This window comes from Triturus cristatus, chromosome 9 (assembly GCF_964204655.1).
Source record: "Triturus cristatus chromosome 9, aTriCri1.1, whole genome shotgun sequence".
Classification (NCBI taxonomy): domain Eukaryota; kingdom Metazoa; phylum Chordata; class Amphibia; order Caudata; family Salamandridae; genus Triturus; species Triturus cristatus.
Window position 1 is genome coordinate 929,657,107 of NC_140592.1, and position 20,086 is coordinate 929,677,192.

The window sequence follows — 20,086 nt, forward strand, 5'->3', positions numbered from 1 at the left end:
GATATTAAACAGTATTATTGGGCGGCTCAGCTAGCCTCCATCAACCACGGTACATACGCCCGACCCGAAGATCCAGGCTATAACATGGACAGATGGTTGCTTTCTGGTGGGAACTACAATAGAGCCCTTTATTCCAGACCACGACGTTTTCCACTTACGGGCCACACCAAGCACTCAGTACATGTGTGGCACGCAGCCTCTAAGGGCCTGGGTTGCGATCGAAGACTTACACTTGCGACACCACTATGGGATTCGGAACAGCTGGGTAGCTTGTGGAAAATTAAGGGGTTTGACAAATGGGACCTAATAGGCCTCTCACGCATTGGTGACCTATGGGACAAGACAGACGTTAAACCATTCTCTGCACTGCAAAAGCAATTTGACTTGGCTGACTCGGAGTTCTTCCGCTACACACAGGTTAGGCACGCCCTGTGCTCCCGCTTGCAGCGTGGAACTGCCCCTCCCGAATCCTTCCCACTTGAAGATAGAGTTTTAGACAGTCACATCCCAGACAGTACTATATCGCTGATATACAAAAAACTCATCAATAACATGCCAGACCCTCTTCACGCACTTCGAGAGAATTCGTCCAGAGATGGTATTGAGATGGACGACAAGGAATGGCATGATGCAGTTTCCTCACCCAGAGTAGTTGCCATACCTGCTCGCCTCTGACTGGTCCAGCTTAAAATCCTCCATAGGGTGTATGCGACTGGACCTCAGCTGGTACGGATGGGGAGATTAGACGGGGGTGAGTGCAGACTGGGATGTGGTCAGGAGGCCACTTTTATGCATATAATTTGGGAATGCGAATCCATACAATCTTACTGGAGCCTCATACACGACACCATTAATGCAGTCTTGCCCACACATCTTCGACTAGAAGCCCGTAGATGCTTATTAAATATATGGCAGCCGAATGATCTTAATACCTACACGATACAGTGGGCTACTTTGGGGCTTATGATTGCCAAGAGAAATATTGCTCAGAGGTGGGGGGCGCTACTCCCGCCTACAGTGTGAGACTGAGAGAAAGACTTGGACTGGTCAATGTTCCGGAAAAAAACAAACAGTGTATGTGTCCCGAGGGTGCCCCAAGAAGTGGACTTGAACATGAGGTTTGTGGAATGCCTATCGGGGGGGGGGGGGGAATATAGGTCAACCTCCCCTAGCTACATGCAATGAAGATCCCCTTTCGCCCTAGACTTTCCGGACTATATTCTGTAATGATTACTATTGCCTATTGTAGTCATGACGCCAGATTCACCCCCCCCCCTCTGTAACGTGATTGTAATGCTGATGTTTGTTGTTAAAAAGTATTTTAAAAAAAAAATGGGGAAGAGGTTTTGTGATCCTATTTGATGATGTAGTGGTGAAATGAAATGAGGTCAGAACTGGTGCCGTTTGGAAGTATAGGCATCTGGTGTCTCGACCAGGATGGTAGAAATGAAGCATTTGGAAACACAGACTACGATTCATCATTACAGAAGGGAAGCAAAAGGGTAGGCAGAGAAAACATCACACTAGTGCCTGCAACAGTGACCTTCCCACAATGTGATAAACTAGAATCGAGACTATGGCACCAAGAAGGGACCCTACAACAGCATGAAATTGAAAACAAGCATTGGCCAAGCCAATAGGTCTCTCCTACGCAATAGATATTGTCTTTGACCATGTGTTTTAGCCAAGTTGAACACCAGCATGGCTGCTGTTCGGCATAGCTAAATTTAAGTGGCATAGAGGAGAGTGGCACAAACTGTCACACAAAACCTAAAGTAAACACCAAGCTCCCTTGGATAACAGAGCCTGACATTTGAACTTCGACTCTGAATGCACAGCTGACAAGATAAGAACAAGATCTGAAAGCCTGTTCATCAAAAGCAGGCACTTGTAGAAGAATACAGTAAACAGGCTAGACTTCACAGGAGGGACCAACTCAAGCTGGATAGCTTAAAACAAATAAAGCCAGCACATAGAAAGCAAGCAAATTTGAGCTACAAAACACAAGGCCAATTGTAAGCAATGGTTAGAATACATTACCAAGAAACATTTCAAGATGTCTTTAACAAAGCAGACAGCTGTGCTGTCTGGCAAGTGTGTTCCTAAAAGGCATAAGACTGCTGCCACTTCTACAGCACAAATGTAGTGTGAACAAGGAAGCACCGAAGGAGACATGTCTGACACCAGTCAAGCATCCAGGACATGATTAGGAAAAAATGCATTTGAAGGAAAGAGGAGACCGTGTTGGTTGCTCAGCCTCATCCTTTTCTCCGATAAATCAGGCGATAAAGAGAAGCTACAAAAAAAAAAATAACAAAATGCGAAGTGGGTCGCACACCGCTCGTCATACTAGCAAATAGCCCCATAGGATTCTGGAGAATGTAGTGACAGCGGCGGGTACACCTATGCCACGAGTAAAAAGTTTAAAATGCCATCCCTGGACACGTGTTTCGAGGTAATTGCCTCTCGTCAGCAGGGAGCAGGTACGTATGCGGGGTGCTGTAGACTGCCAAAAATTATCAGGTATAGTACCTCTCACGGCGCGCGGGTGCGGGATACGGGCTCGTCAACCCATAGCTCAGGGAGCTTTAAATACAAAATGCGAAGTGGGTCGCACACCGCTCGTCATACTAGCAAATAGCCCCATAGGATTCTGGAGAATGTAGTGACAGCGGCGGGTACACCTATGCCACGAGTAAAAAGTTTAAAATGCCATCCCTGGACACGTGTTTCGAGGTAATTGCCTCTCGTCAGCAGGGAGCAGGTACGTATGCGGGGTGCTGTAGACTGCCAAAAATTATCAGGTATAGTACCTCTCACGGCGCGCGGGTGCGGGATACGGGCTCGTCAACCCATAGCTCAGGGAGCTTTAAATACAAAATGCGAAGTGGGTCGCACACCGCTCGTCATACTAGCAAATAGCCCCATAGGATTCTGGAGAATGTAGTGACAAAATAAGGTATAACAATTGTCTGTCTTTAGGTTAGGCCCTAGCATAGACCTTTTGATTTTACTGAAATGTATAGAATATACTTTGGTATGGGGGCTTTCAGCCAGCCCTCTTCTCCCACTGGTCTGTCTCATTGGTATGTTTCTTCTGCCAGCTGTAGCATACTGCATCAGCAAACTGGTCTGTTCACATCAATCATTGACAAAGGACATAGCCTCCTACCCCATCCCTCCCCCCCCACCATGCCCTGCTTCCCCCAGAGCACCCTTGCAGCACACAAAGCAGTCTCTTCAGTGCTAGGGTGCACTAGGGTGCATTATGACAATTAGTGCTTTCCAAAACCAATACACATTTTTGCTTTAAGCAATTTCTTTATGTGGTGGGGGCCCACCAGCTTCCGGAGCAATAAACGTTTACAAACAAAAGTAACAAAAAACATGGACTGACAAAGACAAAAGAGTGGCAGCCAACACCAGACCTAAAGGGTTTAATAAGGTTTGTTTTTAAATGTGGGCATTATGCCAAATAAAATAGCAAACTAATTCGATCCAAATTAAAGGCATACATCTGAAAATACACACTGCCAGGAGGGACAGGAACATGACTGGCTTCCAGGTCTACACCAGCATGTTATAATGTCACTTTCAGGGAATATGGATGATACTCTATGGATGAATTAAGGCAATGAACTATACATATATATTACTATACAATGGACTCAGTGATGATGCAGAATCAGTTAAGACTCCATCAAATTGAGAGAGAAATTAATAATCTGATGGAGGGCAAAATTGATATGCTATCCTGTCAAATATGGCAAATCATGGATGCTCGACTGGTGCAAGTATGCCATCACTGATGCCAAACGCAGGGCTGTAAATGTCACATCACAAGAATCACAAATTAACTCATGTTACAGGCATGTAAAAGAAGCTGACAAAGAAGACGGGCCAAACCTGCACCTCCAACTCTTGGATATCACTTTAAATTTGTCCTCCAAGAGGAACGTACTTAAGGAATTCAGATGCGGGACAGGACAAACATTTCAACAACGCCTAATGAACAGGAATTACTTAAAGCACTAGCCCCTGCTACATTCCCCAATTAGTAACTTTCTACAGGCCCTTTTTTTCTCCAAACTGAAAAAATGGAACAGGAGAGAGATGAGAAGTGAGATTTGTCACAAACTCCAATTGAGTTATCTGTAAGACCCCCTCCATATCCTTCAAATGGCAAATGGACCCAAATCAGGCAACACCCTTAAAGACCACTTGAACATGTTGGTGAAGCTGAACTCATTGACTCCAAAGATAAGTAGAATTCTAAAACACATTTTTTAAATATAAGTTTTAAATTTAAAAATACAATAAGCAGGAAAACTGCCTGTAGGAAGAAATATTTTCTCATTTTTAATTCAATGAGCTGTATTAAGTTGAGATTGTCTTAAAATAATACCTCAGTGATGCATTTTAAATTTGATTAAAAAAAGCTGTGAAAATTGCTCCTATACTATGAATGTAAGATTGCGTTAGTTCAGGATTTATACAAAGCAGGTATTCTGTAGATTTTAGTTTGAGAAACAAATCTAAAACAAAAAAAACAGCCCACTTCAAAACTATGATTCTGCATCATGGTGAGACATAATCAATGTTTATACATTTAAAGACCAACATATAATGGAGAATTAGAAAGTCTAGTAAATAACTCCTCTTCTCCAATGGCAGGCGGTAATGGCAGGCAACTGCATCTTATTAGAAGACAACTGTAGATTAGATTTAGGTAATTCTATTTCTTCATCTCAGGTTCTTAGGAACCCCTTTGTCTAAAAAGTCACATGTTTTTAAACCTGTTGCCAGGAGTTCTAAAGTTTGATTAAGAACTGTGGAGCTATGACCTCAAATTTTACATTTGGCAAAAGTAGGTCACAACAAAAGATTGAGAGCGAACGTAAGGCTCTAAAAGGTTGATAATTAGTCAAACATTTTTATTAGAACCATGGCGGACAGTAACCTCATGTAATATGAGCAATAACTAGGATGGTTAAGTGGAAACTTTTTTCAGATAGGAGGCCAGTGTAAAGAAAACAGGAAAAGTAGAGCATGGCTATTTAGGAGCTGCCAGTATTAGTCGAGCTGCTTGGTTGTGGCTCACCAGCATTTTATGGATCAGGTAGCCATGTGCGCAAAGGTGAAGAGAAGTGGCATATCTACTCTGGAACCAACAATCAGAGAGATGGTCCATCTTCCACCATTCTTTTTAAAAACACATTTTCCTCAGTAATTTATATAAGAACAATTTGACGTAAGAGCAGAGACCTCACAGGAAATGGATCGATCATCTACCAAACTTACTTCCTCCACTTGGGAGATGAGGCCCCAATTCAGCTGGCCAGTAATCATTAAGCCAAAGTTCTGCTACTAGCTCACCACAATCACTTCAACCTTCTCCCGGTTGACCTTGATCCAACTGCTATGCATCCACTCCCAAATACACCTCAGACAGCTTGGGGAATGTACACACGTTATAAGGTCACCACCAATCTTACTAATAACTGGTTACCTTCAGCATACATGGTTGCATTAACTCCTTTAGATAGGATGAATTTGGGTAATAGCATATGGTAGAGTAAAAAGGTGGGGCAATATGACTGAATCCTGTGGGACCACATACTAGAAGGAAAGCTCCAGAACGGTAAACAGAGGAAGCCTGACAGACAGTGTGCACTCTGACAATCATATAGAGGTGAAGCAAGCCAAAGCTATGTCTGTAATCATTATCGCCCTCAGCCGATACGGACAATGCCAAACGTCGCAGCTAAATCTAATAAAAGGGGTCTGGAGTCGTATACAATATCTCCTTACCCTAAGGACTGCATAGTTCAGATATCTCACATATAAACAATTCCCTTGTCCTAGTTGAAATTATGTAATGTGTCAAATTACAGCAGTATTCTCATGTGAAATCTCAGCCTCTGATTATGCCAGGGTTCATATTAGGCCAGGGTTTGGATTCTGTCAAGACTCAGATCATACAACTTTCTGATTATACAGTGCTCTGGACATACCAGCGCTTCACAGGGTGTGCATATACAGATGGCCTTTTATAAATGGGCTTTGTTTAGGCTAGATTTCTGATGTAGGCAGTGCATTTGCATTATGCTGGAGTGCTTTTATAGCACAGTTCAGGATGTATAATCACCCTTTCTTACTTTAGCTACAGAGGAAGCATCTTATGAAGTGCTCTGGTAATGTATTTTTAAGCATTCACTCGATTACAAAAAGGTTACAGTGCCTTGGAATACCAAGGATCTGCTTAAGTCTGACAATTCTCCATTTGATCCCACTGTGCAATTCTTGGGCAGAGCCTTCATCTCACTGTGCCACCGTTACCTTTGTTAGTTATAACTGTTAGAATAGACAGTGTTAAATCAATCACTGGACACTTATATTTTACAGCTTAACTCTGCGAGTCTTGTTAGTCAAAACGCTATGGTCCATCTATGCATGTAAGTGTCTCACGCAAGCAAAATGTTTTTTATAAACCACAGAAGGATTCACCTGCATGAAGATTTTAAAGTGAACAAATCACTCACAGGGTTTGGAGCAGATGAGAAGTAATCAGTTGAGTACTGGAATGCCTTGTGAGTTTGCGTGCACACACAAACCTACATGTTTAAGATTATTCACAAACTCCTTCAACCATGGAAAATGTCAGAAATATATTACTGACCAGGGCAATAGCAAAATGTTTTCCAGGGTGGAAAGTTAGTTTTTCTTTGAGAGGTAGGGGTCTAGAAATATACTCTGCGACGGCCTAGAGAAAAAAAAAATGTTTTAACAAGTGAATTTTCATTCACTAGGAAGATTTTAGCTTGAGCAAAAACACGTCTGTTTATCCATGCTAAATTACCGAAGGATTGCTAGGAGTACACCTGTAACCCTCAAACTGTTGCAGGTCTCCAGATATTCTTCTGTACTCGTCAATTCCTGAAAGTCCTAAATGTACATCAATGCAAGATACAGCAATCACTGGCCTGCTGACGCACTTCTTTGATTTTGTTTTATAAGAATGGGGGGGGTCCATGATAGTTTAAAGATGACCATGCTATTTTTAAGTTTCCCATGCTAGTTTTAAGATTCCTATACTGGTTTTACACTCATTATCTATTTTTGTCATACATAAAACCGGTTTAAATGATGTATTGGAGAAATGCCAATCAAAATAAAATTGCCAAACTTGCTTCCATTCTCCTGTGTGTATTTGCAGACAACAAAGGATCATTCTGGGATCATTATAAATAGCCACAAATTCTGAATGTGTGTGTACACATTTTTGTAAGGGACCCACAGTTATAAATTCAAGCTGAGCGTACAACCCGCTATTTTCTTAAAGTGCTTGCCATAACAATAAAACATATACATTAATGATCCATACATACCAATTTAAACATATTATACATATGCGTGTATGGGTACTAACAGGAAAATCCTCTTTCCCGCAACCATACTGTGGCCTCTAAACGGGCAAAGGGGTTCGTGATAAGGGGGTTAGACCAACCTCTCCTGTAGACAAAATAAACATGCTGAATTGTTGTCCTGGACTCGCAAAGAATATGTCTAGGTAAAAGAAATTCCACAGAACTGAATAACAGCAAGCTGACACTGCAAACTTGAGCTCATCATATGTGGTCAAAATCATCAATTCTGTAATAATATCAGGTTGCAGACCTGCTTGTTTATTTATATAAATGTTACCAGGTTGCACAGGAATACTTAACATCTTGGCCACATGATGTTTTAGCATTTTTGCTGCCGCTAACCAGAGACAGAAAAAAGTCATCAGAAGGGTAGAGTCAGCCCCAGGTTTCTTTATAATAGGAGAAGGCAAAACAGAATTAAGGGGTTTAGGAAAGATGATGCTCAAAGGAGGAGTTAAGGGCTAATTTCAGTGAGTTACAAGAAGAGGTCTGAAGCGGTTTTAAACCATGGATAGGACAGGCATGCAAGTGGGCGCCAGATGTTAATCTGCTCTGAGCGGAGTCAAAATCTACTTATAACAAGCATTTGCAATGCAATAGGTCTCGCATTTGCGAAATTTTAAGCTATTGGCATTGTAAATGACAATGCCTTTTATTTATATGTTTTGAAAACCAACATATACAAAAAAGGTTTGTTATTTACAATGCCAGTAGCTCAAAGTTTTGCAAATGCAAAACCTATTGCATTGTAAATGCTTGTTGTTTTTACTCTCCAGGAGCCTTTTTCTAATGTTTTACCAGGGACTCTAAATGTAAACCAGACCTTATTGGCTGTGCCTGGCTGCAAGGATTGCCCCCTTGAGTCTGTGTGCCGTGTTCAGCTCGCTTCGAGTTAGTCTCATCACCAGTCTGGAGCTTGGTGAAAGGAGTTTGGGATTAGATGGATGGATGAACGAACAAACGACAATGAACGAACGAATGAATGAACAAACAAACGAATGTATGAATGCACGAACGAAGGCTGGGGCTGAGTGAATGACGGTGATGAATCATGATCAATACACCCTGGACTTCATAGCTGGGCACAGGCACAGATGGCTGCCGTGGAGTGAGGGGTTTTTATTGCTGGAAATTCCGCAGACTTCCACCGAACCTATGCTGGTAGGCCCTCCCCGCTGTATGTCTCATTCCCACCTGCTGTTATCTACCCTAAACCTTTTCTGCAGAGCAGCTTTTGAATTTTACAAAAGCGCACTCTGTGGGAATAAAAAGCTACTGTGGGAAACATAGCAACATAACAGCAGAAGGAGGATTATACAGTCCCGCTTAATTTTTTCTACCATTTAAAGCTGTAACAGTGACACGGATGACAATGTATTACAATGCAAAACAGACCTCCCTCTATTCATATCAGGTTTACCATAACCAAATATCACAACTCCTTAATAGTCATTTTCCAGAGTTTCTCATTAGGAGTTAATTTAAAAGCTCAAGAGGAAAATTTACCTTTAATTCCAAATGTAATGCCTATGAGATCTCTTCTATTATTCACACATTTTCACTGACATTTGAAACTTAATAAAAACATTCGCCTTTCCTTCTTTTGTATACAAATGTGCCCATCGCGCTTCTTTGACTGTTTACCTGGAAAGTTACACAAGACTTTCATTTCCGGACACACATTACAAAGTGAGCCTGATCTTCTGAAAGTGGAGGGCAGAGAACATCGCTGGTGCCATATTGAGTATTAATGAATGCAGGATCTCCCTAGCAGAAAATTTTCCTACAGCCACATGTAGTAGAAGGAACATTTGACACCCCTGAAACCTAATGCAGTCTTTTGAAAACGTATTTAAATTGTTTCAACAAATAAAATTACTCAAAATGAACCAGTGTTTAATCACTTTAAGTATTAAAATCTTTTTCCTTTGTCCCTTCTGTGACACTTATTTTAACTATTTCTCCGTCGGAGATCTTTAGTTTTTATATTATTGATGCAAAAGAAATACGGATGAAAAATACATGGCTATACATCGGGGGAAATGCCACCCGTAGTGAATTGGTATTATGTAACAAAAGTGAGATTACGAAGACAGGCTCTATGAATGTGCAAAACACAGCTGCATCAATAGACATCAACTCCTGCTGTTACTGTCAGCACCAAGCTGCAAATACTCTGCTAATACTGCCTGCACGGACAGCATGGACATTGCGACTGGAAGCCCACTTCCTGAGATACTTTACGAGTCACTAGAGGCAAAGGCCCCGCACTTGGGCCCTCCCGTCTCGCAGAGAGCCCTGGGATCATCTCGCTACCCCCCACACAAAGACTCCGGGACATCGGGAACCTGCCACACACTATACGCGCCACACCGGTCTACAGCGTTAACAGAATATGGCGCGGTACCGTACATTCCAGTAACCCTTCCTCCCGGGAGTGTAACACCTACTCCACTGTCCCGCGCCAAGAATGGCCTCTGCTTGGTGGTAAGGTAGCACATGTGAGCCGCTAAAGGCACCCCGTGAAGGGGGGTGATCTACTCAGACCCCAGGGCCCCAACTAGACCGGAGGGAAACTGAGGTCACGGGAGCGAGGGCGTTTCCCTCACACACAGCATCCTATCTAACAAATGGCTTGACTTGTTGGCAGACTCAGCCGAGAGGCCAGCCACTGAATGGGTGTGTGTGTGTGAAGAGTCGGACGGCCTCTCCAAGGTCCTGGGGTTTAGTAACTCCTTTATTGTCCACATAGAAATCCTAAAGTTTATATGCAAAACAAGAACACGCCCATGTAGGTACCCGCTGCCGAAAAGGCCGCAAGCAGACGGCCCATACCGCCAGCCTCTACCCCTCAAGTGATTAGTGATACACACAACTAATGCGGAGTCTAAACTCCGCTTCCACAATCGCAAGCAGGTTTAAAGCACAGTTTTGGGCAGAGTGGAAGATGACACTTGTGGGCAAAGTTAGAAGCAGACTTAAGGTCCAGTGTGAGAATAAAGCAAGGGTGGGCGATTTAAGAGGCAGACGCTGCGGACAGTGTAAGAGACAGACTTTCGGACACTGGTGTGTGTGACAACAAGTAAACAGCAGGCAGCCAGATATAGGCAGCGATAGGGGTGTGAGAAGCAGCCACTAGAGGGCAGTGGGAGAAGCAGGCAACGATGGGCAGTTGTAGGGCCTGGCAGAGAATATCGGCGTAGTGTGATGTGAGAGGAGACAGTGGTGGGCGATGTGTGGAGCAGACATTGGTTAAGAGTGGTAAGAGCAGATGTTGGTGCAAGCGTGAGAACCAAGCACTGGTGTGCGGTATACGGCGAGGGCGACTGTTAGAAGTGTCAGACTGTCTGAGGTGGGCGGTGTGAGGAGACGTAGGGGAGGACTAAGTGAGAAGCAAATGTTGGTGGGTAGAATGTAGTGACGAGATACCGTGGGCAGAGTGAGGAGTGAGAAGCAGACAGAGGTGGGCAGTGTGACATGCACTAATGTGAGGAGACGTTGAATAGCGTGAAGGAGCAACAGTCCGAGGTGAGTAGTTTTAAGAGAAAGTCTGACTGGGCCACAGGGCAAATCAGGCTGGTAGAGGAGTGTAGGCAGTACGGACTCTTCCCGGTCCCGTTTGATAGTCTAGTAGGTATTTTTCTTAATGTTACTAGAAACATTACCTGCAGCCAACATCAATGCATCCGGGCTCCCAAATCTTCAGGGCACCTATACATCAGGTCTTTAGAAACGTGAACAGCAGTCAGAGGTGAACGATAGTGAGAGATACCGATGGGTAGTTTGAGCACCATAGCTGTACAGAGTGAGGAGCAGGTACCGGTATGAAGGACTCTAAACCTCAGGGCCCTCTGTCCACACTCTCACCAAGTTTACACTCAAACATTATTTTTCAGGCGTTTGTATAGCACCAAATAGAAGGAAACTCAGGAGGCGCACGCGGTGCACTGTAGATGGGGTGGCATAGGGGCACTCTGCCATCATCCTGGGCCCTACACGGAGGGAAACACTTATGTGAGTCGCCCCATTAATGGGGGAAGGCGAGTTCACGAACAGGATGGTGAGGTACTCAGTAGCCATCAGCACGCACAATGACAAATGTGGTGTCCGGTGCTTACAATAAGAGGTAGTCAAGCGTCATTACAACTTACAGTAGCAGGAACGATCACACGGACCATCAGTACTCAGTCACCAATACTCGCAAGGATTTATATGACCCCAGGAACTGCGGTACTCACACTATGAGGCGCTGACAAACACAGATACTGCGGTATTTGGAATAAGACATACTCACATGGCACCAACACTGACAATCACCCTAAGCACCTGGTGGTGGTTTTTAACCCTAGAGACAGGGGGTGGCACTATTGCACCCCAGTAATACGAGCCTTCTCGCACAAGCGGAGACTTGCAGCGGGCACCCTTCTGCAGTGGAAGGACAGCGAGTGTCCGGGGCAGCAACCTCCAGGAAGACGCTTTTTCAACCAAGACCCTCCACCTCACCTGACAGGCGGCAGCAGCTGCGGATCTGAGCTGCGGACACTCATCGTCACCCTCGCACAGGAATTACCTATTCCACTGGTGAGGAGGAGCGCTGTGTTCGGCCGTTACTGGAGCCTGGGAAAAGGGGTGTGAAGAAAGCACAACCCGGGCAGTAGGAGGCATGGGGTCGGGGCACCTGTGCTTTACTTTAACATGGTTAAAAGTTAAAGCGCGGGTGCTGCAATAGTTGGAAAAAGTAAACAAATAGAAAAACATCTATTTCTTTCCTTTTTCAACCATCGCGGCACCCGCGCTTTACCTCTATGTTAAAGTAAAGCGCGGTTGCCGCGATTGTAGCAAAAGTAAACTAATAGAAAAACATTATTTTTTTACTTATTCAACAATCGCGGCACCCGTGCTTTCGCTGATCATGGCTAAAGGAAAAGCGTGTGTGCCTCGAAAGGAAAGTGAAGAGGGAATCGGCTGCATACTGGAGCATGGAATGGTCATCAGCCTCGCACCATTAGCAGTCACACACCGGCATGTCTATTTCGAAGGTTTTTTAACACCCTGGGCAAAGAATTGGCGGAGGTCAAAATGTGCAAGCATGTGTTTTGAAAACACAGCAACTCCACCCTCTGGCGCCATCTAGTGGTTTTATGTATTCTCCGACTCATTGTTAACAAGCGCACGGTGGGAGCATGTGAAAGCTACCATCGCTAGAGAGGAGACGCCATGCGCGTGCACAGTCTGTCCGTGCGCGCACATGGTTAGTCTTCCTTCGCACACTAAACCGACAATAGTTCTCGCCAAGGCGAGCAGCGCACATGCGTTGCGTCACTAGGCGAGGCCTAAAAAAGGATTAAGAGTATTTGTAACAGGCTGTTGGAGGGGTCATGAGGAACGAATTTGGCTTAAAGAGTTGCTGTTTGCTTGACTACTGTGCGAATTACGGATTGTGGAACTAATAAATGGAGAATTTCCAGTTTTTTGTTTTGTAACTAGGAAAAAAACCTGCAGCAATATACCAAAAGAGGAGAGATTTCAAAGGATGAAACTGAGACAAGTAAAATGTAGCAACACAAAAAAAAAACAAGAGGTGAAATTAATGGCCTTTTCGTATAACCATGAGAAACAACATTTTGGCTCTACATTACAGTTCATTATATTGTCAGAATGTTATTACTTCCAATCAACTGTTGTACCTTTTACGAAACTGCATTAAGAACGATGTGAATGAAGGTATTTTGATAGAAAGATACAAACACCATTTCACTTGATTGAAACTCGTTTTCATATGTATTACACTGTTGGAACTTGAGAGCTGCATATCTGGAGAATTGCTGGTTGCAAAACCCTCTCACCAACTTTCCCCATACATTGCATTTTATAGTCCATACACAAGAATTCAGTTTTACATGCTCATTTTCAAAATATATTTGCCAGCTGTAAAGTATGCAAACTGAAAACTTACCTTGTGCAAGCATGGTAAATTCCAAGAAGAGTGCAATATGATACAGTTCCATTGCTTCTTCAGCTCGCGTCATGTTAGGCTTTCCTGCTACAAGAGCCTGTACTTCACTTAGGCTCCCTAATGATGGGCTGCAGTGTAAAACATAGGACAGGTCCACTACATCAGTGTACATACAATGCAAAATTACTTTTGCATACTTTTTTGGTATAATGGATTCGTCCAGTATGATGCGGGTTGGAGTCCGGAGTGTGCGGTCTGTGATTTCTTCACCTGTCCTTATTCTCCTCTGCAGCAAGTTTCGAAAAAAAGGAGACCGTGCAGAAATAATAGCTTTATGAGCTCTGAGCTCATCTTCTAAGCAGCCCTGGTTTCCGGCAAAAGCTTCAACTAATTCAGAGTCCGATGAGAAGCTGAGAATTGCATCATAGTAGCACATGTAATCAAAGAGCCCACGCATATCCACATCTAGAGAATTTGGTGTCCCAAATTCTTCACTGAGCTGAACCAAAATGTCAACGTTCTGGAATCTAGAGTCTTCAATTCCAAACTCTCCTGTGTAAAGGTAGTGTAACAACGCAGAAAACATGGGCATGTCAATGCCTGCAGTGTTGATATCCATTATAATCTCAGCACCATACTCCGGTGACGAAGAAAGCAACTTCTTAAAAAATGGACACCTTGCTGCCAAAATAGCACGATGCACAGGAAAGCATGTTTCCTGAAATATCAGATCTACATCTGTACAGTATTTGTATTCGTAAAGATCTGCCATGTCTCTCTGCAACGTTCGGGCTTCCCGTCTTGCCAAACTGGCTTGCAGAGAAAGCTCCTTTAAGGCAGCCGTCCCCTCATACTCCTCTACCAAAGCATTGGCATCTCGAACATCCCAGCCCGAAAGAAGTTCCCGCATTTGCTTAGCATGATCAGCTGACCTGCTAGATTTTCGCCGTTTTATGAACTTCTTTTTGAGTGTGGCAAGGCCAGAGGTTTTCTTTTTCTTGTCTTGCGGTTTTTCGTGTCCATGGTCGAGGCTATACAATTTAGCCTCATACCCATAGCCTTGATGAGAGTAGGAAGATGTTCCTGTAGATTGAAGAGGAAATAGCTAAATGTTAAGAACTGCAGCGATGAAATATATATATTACATAACCAAAACAAATTAAAATGACAGCCTGGAGACAATCAACCTGTGGCTTAGCAAACCTAGGAATATTTAATCTTCAATCTGGAAGACGCTCATACTTACAATAAACTAAAATGATTAAAATGCTGGCCCACCACAGATACTTATAACCCACTCCTAAAACCCTCAGCTACAATTAGAACACCCCTTGATACGGAGATAGAGGGTAGCTGATGATTAGCAGCAAATCAAGACCTGTTTATATTATGCCTAGTTAACATCTAATGAGATTTTTTTCTATCTATGTAACCCGGTGTCTTTAAATAATATAAGTCTGCATGCGCCAAAAGGCTTTTTGAGCACAGGAACCAAGATTGAAAACTTTGGAACAATTGCCTAATGCATTTAAGACTTTTAAGCTTAATGATACAACTTCGAGATTAAAACCTACCTCTTAAGATTGCTATGCCTTCTACAGTTAGTAGTACTGCAAGACTTCTTAATATAAGCAGAACTGCCTGTCACATGTACGATATGTATCCCGATGGCTAGGTGTAGTGCTACACTGCACTTTAGGCATCGGTATGGACTCTATAGATACCCCCCGAAAACAATACATAAAGTTAGCAGATGCCTATTTAGACACAGTGTTCAACCGATAGTAAAGGCTCAGTGTCAGTAGGGGTGAAAATCTACGATTTAGGTTCCATCTTAAAATGGATTTACCACTTTGCATAATTTAATGATTACTTTTTGGGAATTACACATACATTTTAAATCCTGCTAGCGCCTTACCTATGAAGGTCTGCTGAGTCTGTGCATTTCCCCCTACCCTCGGGGAACACGAGTGTGGGTAGTTTGATGCATTAGCGCCCATGTTTTTTCCAGTCATTCAGGCATTCTGCCTGAAGTGTCTCCTCTGGATAACCCCACAATCCATTGCAAACGTTCAGCCTGAGTAACATCATACTAGACGGCCTTCATCCATCTCTGAAAAATAAAAAGTATGCAAAATTAAATTAGTTCTTTCTCCGGTGAAGATAGGATGTAGGTCACTGTACAGTTTACAGATTTAAAAGTTTACCTAAGTTAATAATCATCACTGGCTTGCCCCTTTACTACTGGAGTTTAAAATGAGGGACTGGTCAGCAGGATAGAGAATGCCTCAAATGTACAGGGTTAATTTTACTTAAACTGCAGAGCGCAAGCTGCATTTGCTATCTGTCATATGGCAGACCTGCCCTGTGTGTCAGGCATTCTTCAGTAATGCAGAATGCCAGGGCAATTGCAGTCACAACCCACAGTGCATGGTGGGTCCTGACAATCAGTCTATGCCAAGGCCTAACAAAAGAGTGAACCCACCAGTCCAGCTAGTGCGTGCATCAGGTAAAGCCAAGAGATTAATTGAAAAACATTTTCAAACTATCTTGAGAATCAGTATATAGGTGGCAAACATTAAAGAATGCAAGGTGTTTAATCAGCCACTACAATACAGGAAGTAAATCAAAACATCACAAATTGCCTCCATAAATTTGAATAGTACAGGCTTAATGATTGAAAGCCTCCCTCTTAACCCCTTGAATTACTGAAATTACTATAAAATTATCCAAAGGATATTGAAGTCTCTTGTTTAAGAAAAAATAAATCTCTATAGACTGTTAAACCGTTCATCTAATAAAACTACTTCAGAACTGCTATTCACACCTTTTCATTTGGATGATGACAATATCCTACCCTACTGCCTCCCAGACTCTACAAAGCCCACACTCAATAGAATTCTACACATCGTAGAATGCCTCATAATGGCCCTGAAGAAACATGGTTACATAACCTCCACCCTGTACGAACAGCACTAAATCCCCTTGCCAGCTCATACCATCTTCAAAATCAGCTGTATTTTCTACAAATCCTTCACTAACCACACCCTCATCTCTTGCTTCGGTGGCTCTTGGCTTATCAAAACAAAAGGACAAGCATTGACAAAGGCAATAGGCCTTGCCTTTGCGACACAATGGCTCTGCAAATGTCTTAAGTTCAAAAAGGAATTTTTTAGGTGATCAAATGCACCATGGCATAAGCATGAATGGGTCATCATGCATGCATGTGAAGCAGGCACCTTTTTTTTTTATTCACAGATCCAAGATGGATTGGTAAATAAAAAAAATATATATATATGTATTAAAATTAGAGCATGTATAAAGCAGAAGGGCAGCCAGAAGATTCCTGCTTGGGCCACCCAAAAAAAAAAAAAATTAAGGGGGAAGGAGGGCAATGGCAGAGTGGGGAAAGAAATTGGGAAGTACACATGGGAGCAACAGGAGGGAGGTGGAGGCACGAGTGAGAGGCCAGCAAAGAGGCGTAGGGGGAAACATGCAGGCAGGGGCAACCTGGAGCACACGGAAGAGAGAACACAGGGAGAAGCACATGGACGGAAGAGAGAACACAGGGAGAAGCACATGGACGAGAGAGAGCTATGCAGAAGGAAGAAAAGCACAGTAGGGAGACTCCAGGACGCAAGCACTTTTATAGGGTGTTTAATCAAAAAGAAAAAAGCAGTTCACTAAAAGTGAGCATGGGACAAACCAGATGGAGAAAGCAAGCTATCAAATAAGAAGCAGGCAAATGAAAGTGACAAAGCCAAGCAGTAGTAAGCACCAGGGTGGGACTTTAGGCGCTCTGTATATTCTTTGTAAGCTAGCAATACCAGACAATTGGCACTGCCTGCGAGGCTTACACTTCCCAGTAGGCTCGACCTAGCAAAGCAACAGACATTACATATCTATGCCCCCAAGATCTGGATCAACATCCTGGCATGCATCATGACAGCCCAACCAGCCTCTATTTTCATAAAGACTCCCCAGTGTTATCCAGGTTAGTTATTGTCTTGGACCAATACTGATGCACCTTTAGTGGGTGCGTACATTCACAGACATTACTGCCTAGGTCAATTGTGTGTCTCAGTAATATCAATGGGCACCAAGGCTAATTCAGCCTCGCTACAGCCCTGGAACTTCGATGCTCATTGTGGCATTGAGCAATTCAGGCTCCTTATTTCTTTGGTCTAAGATTTCCTTCAAGGCTAGTGTCATTCATTTCTATTGACAGGGACTATTCAGGTCCCTTACTGAATCTGCACAATAACTCAAAAAAGCATTGAAAATGCAATAGGTGTCGCCTTTGATTAAGTTAAAGCCATTTGCTTTGCTAATGGTATCGTATAGCAAAGCAAATGGCTTTAACTTAATGAAAGGCGAGACCTACTGCATTTTTAATGCTTGTTAGGACTTGTGCACTGCTAGAGAGGCTCTTTCCCAGATTCAAAATCTATCTGCTGCGTGCCAATGTCCCTTCCCCGACCCCCACGCCCCAGCCCACATGTCCCGGAAACAATTATCCAGTGTGAAGTGCAACCCTGATGCGAGACTTGCAGACCACCTGTACCCAGCCCAGGACCCACTGCTCCACGGAAGAGTGCTTCTCTGCGGCTACTTGGCCAAAAAATGCTGCTTTTCAGCGTTGGGAGCTGTGGCGTGTCTCGGAAGAATGTGCAAAAAGCGCAGAATTGAAGTGCGCGTATAATATGACTAAACCTGCACCGGGAACCAAAGACACCAGAATCTGCAATGGGAAGAAAACGGTCTGAAATGGCACCAGAGTAACATGCATCCCAAATACAATGCAATCGATTCTAAACTGGGAATCAGCTATGCTTGCCTCAAAGCTGGGCGTGGAACCCTTTCCTAAAAGGCACCGTGATCACACACGAAAGAGGGTGCGAGACGCGCTCCTTAGACAACCGTGCAAATTGAAATTCAGCAACAGAGCCACCTAATGCAAGCCCAGATGCGCACCGCTGCCACCCAAGAATTCACAAGTACTAAATATACACAGGATAACTGAGATAAGCTGTTAAATCTGAGGGCGAAGAAACGGTCTAGCCACCAAAATCAGACACGCTGGATGCCAGAGACCACACATCTCACAGGTTGTAAGCTGCCCGCAGACACTCCAGCCTGCGGACCAGCGTTCTCCGGTTTGCAAACGTAAACCTACTTGGCAGGATTTCAAATTGAGGCAAACTGTAACCGACATCTTGAGAGTATGAGTTCGCAAGACAAAGAGCAAACCCCTGGACCGTTACAAATCCCAGACAGAGGGGAGGCGGGGGCTCACAAAGGGTGTAGGCGTCTAAACGTCGGTTTATACGACGTACCTGCCTCACTCACCTACACTAAAACAGGGAGAATTCAAAACAGACTGCAAATATGCAGATTGCTCAACAAGTTAAGAAATCGAGCATGAAAGGTGCTGTCTAGACTATGAAGTCAAGCTAACTACACGGTCATTCATGAAAAAATACAGAGACTCCTAAGCTGATGGGAGCTACTAGTGGTCTGTGTACCAACGCCTAATAGACAACACATTAAATAATATGTTTTCCCTGCAGCTAAGCAAATAAAAGGTTGACTTACAGTCATGAAAACGGCGCTTGGGTGAAGAGAGACTGACTGGTCAGAGGAAAGCAATATTTGAAAGGTTAATGACCTACTTCTTCTCGCAGTGAGTGTAGCTAACAAAGGAATGACGCAAAAGCTGTTTGATCCGATCAGCAGCACGGTCAGCAGGGTGACATCGCCGGGCGCACCCCAGTCAGTCGGCGGCACTAGCAAACTGATGGAGACGAGGCGAGGCGAGAAGTCCGTCTCGGTGCAGCTGCGGAATCCGCCCGGTATAGGTATTTACGAGGGATCATGGCAGGCTGACAGCTGGAAGGGTTGCCGCCATGTCCAGCCTCCCCGGAGCCTGCAGCTTTGCTCTCAGTGAACTAGAGTGGAAGTAAGCTGGCTGCTTCTAGGCACTACCGGAGAGACAACCAGCCAGCAAAGCAAGCTAAGGGCAAACATTACAAGTCATCTTCGGGTGCCTAATGCGATGCACAATACCCCACACAAGAGCCCTCTCAGACTACAAGAGACGTGGGAGTGGAGATCGCCTCTGTGTGACGCTGGAAAACACACCCCGCGCGTTTACAAGCCACTCAGGAATTTCTGGTCCTTGCACTGCGGTTAATATGGCATTTCATACACAGATGCAAGAGGCACAAAACAGGTTTTCTTGTTCCATGGGGGCGATTACTCTGGCCCCCTCCTATGAATAAACATAGCGAATGCTCATCAGCACACGGCAGCTTTAGTTTCAGTAGAAAAATGCATAGTAAGAAGCAAGGGACAGAGCAGTTAGCGGGGCTGAGCAGTGCACTGCAGAGGAGCAGGGCACAGCAGGAAACTATGATGAAAAGCAGATGGAAATGTCGGCGTACATGGATACAAAATGAGAAGGCGGGGCAGCACGGCTCAAGGCATCCCATTCATCGGATTTCTAAAGAACGTTTTTTAAAAAAACATGCGCATTAGAGTCAACCCAAGGCGCTGCTCACTCTTGTTTACTATGCATCAGCTTTTCATTTCTTCGGAGAGGAGCAGTGAAGACCACGCTAGTTAAAACAAGATGGCATCGGACTGTCCATACGTACGCGCATGTTAGCTTGGGCTGAATGGCGAGAGCACCCATCTTTGTCCA

The 20,086-nt window shown here is 43.9% G+C and overlaps 1 protein-coding gene across 1 annotated transcript in view; it reads right to left on the bottom strand.

Moving 5' to 3' along the window:
* The window catches only part of BTBD7 (BTB domain containing 7), a 486,767-nt gene that overhangs the window by 372,647 nt on the left and 94,034 nt on the right, over positions 1 to 20,086 (bottom strand). Inside the window, exons 2-3 of the mRNA XM_085626483.1 lie at positions 15,302 to 15,496; positions 13,384 to 14,466 (exon numbers count right to left, since the gene is read on the bottom strand). Of these exons, the coding sequence (XP_085482609.1) occupies positions 13,384 to 14,466; positions 15,302 to 15,398 (1,180 nt within the window). The 5' untranslated portion in view covers positions 15,399 to 15,496. The remainder of the gene's footprint in view (positions 1 to 13,383; positions 14,467 to 15,301; positions 15,497 to 20,086) is intronic.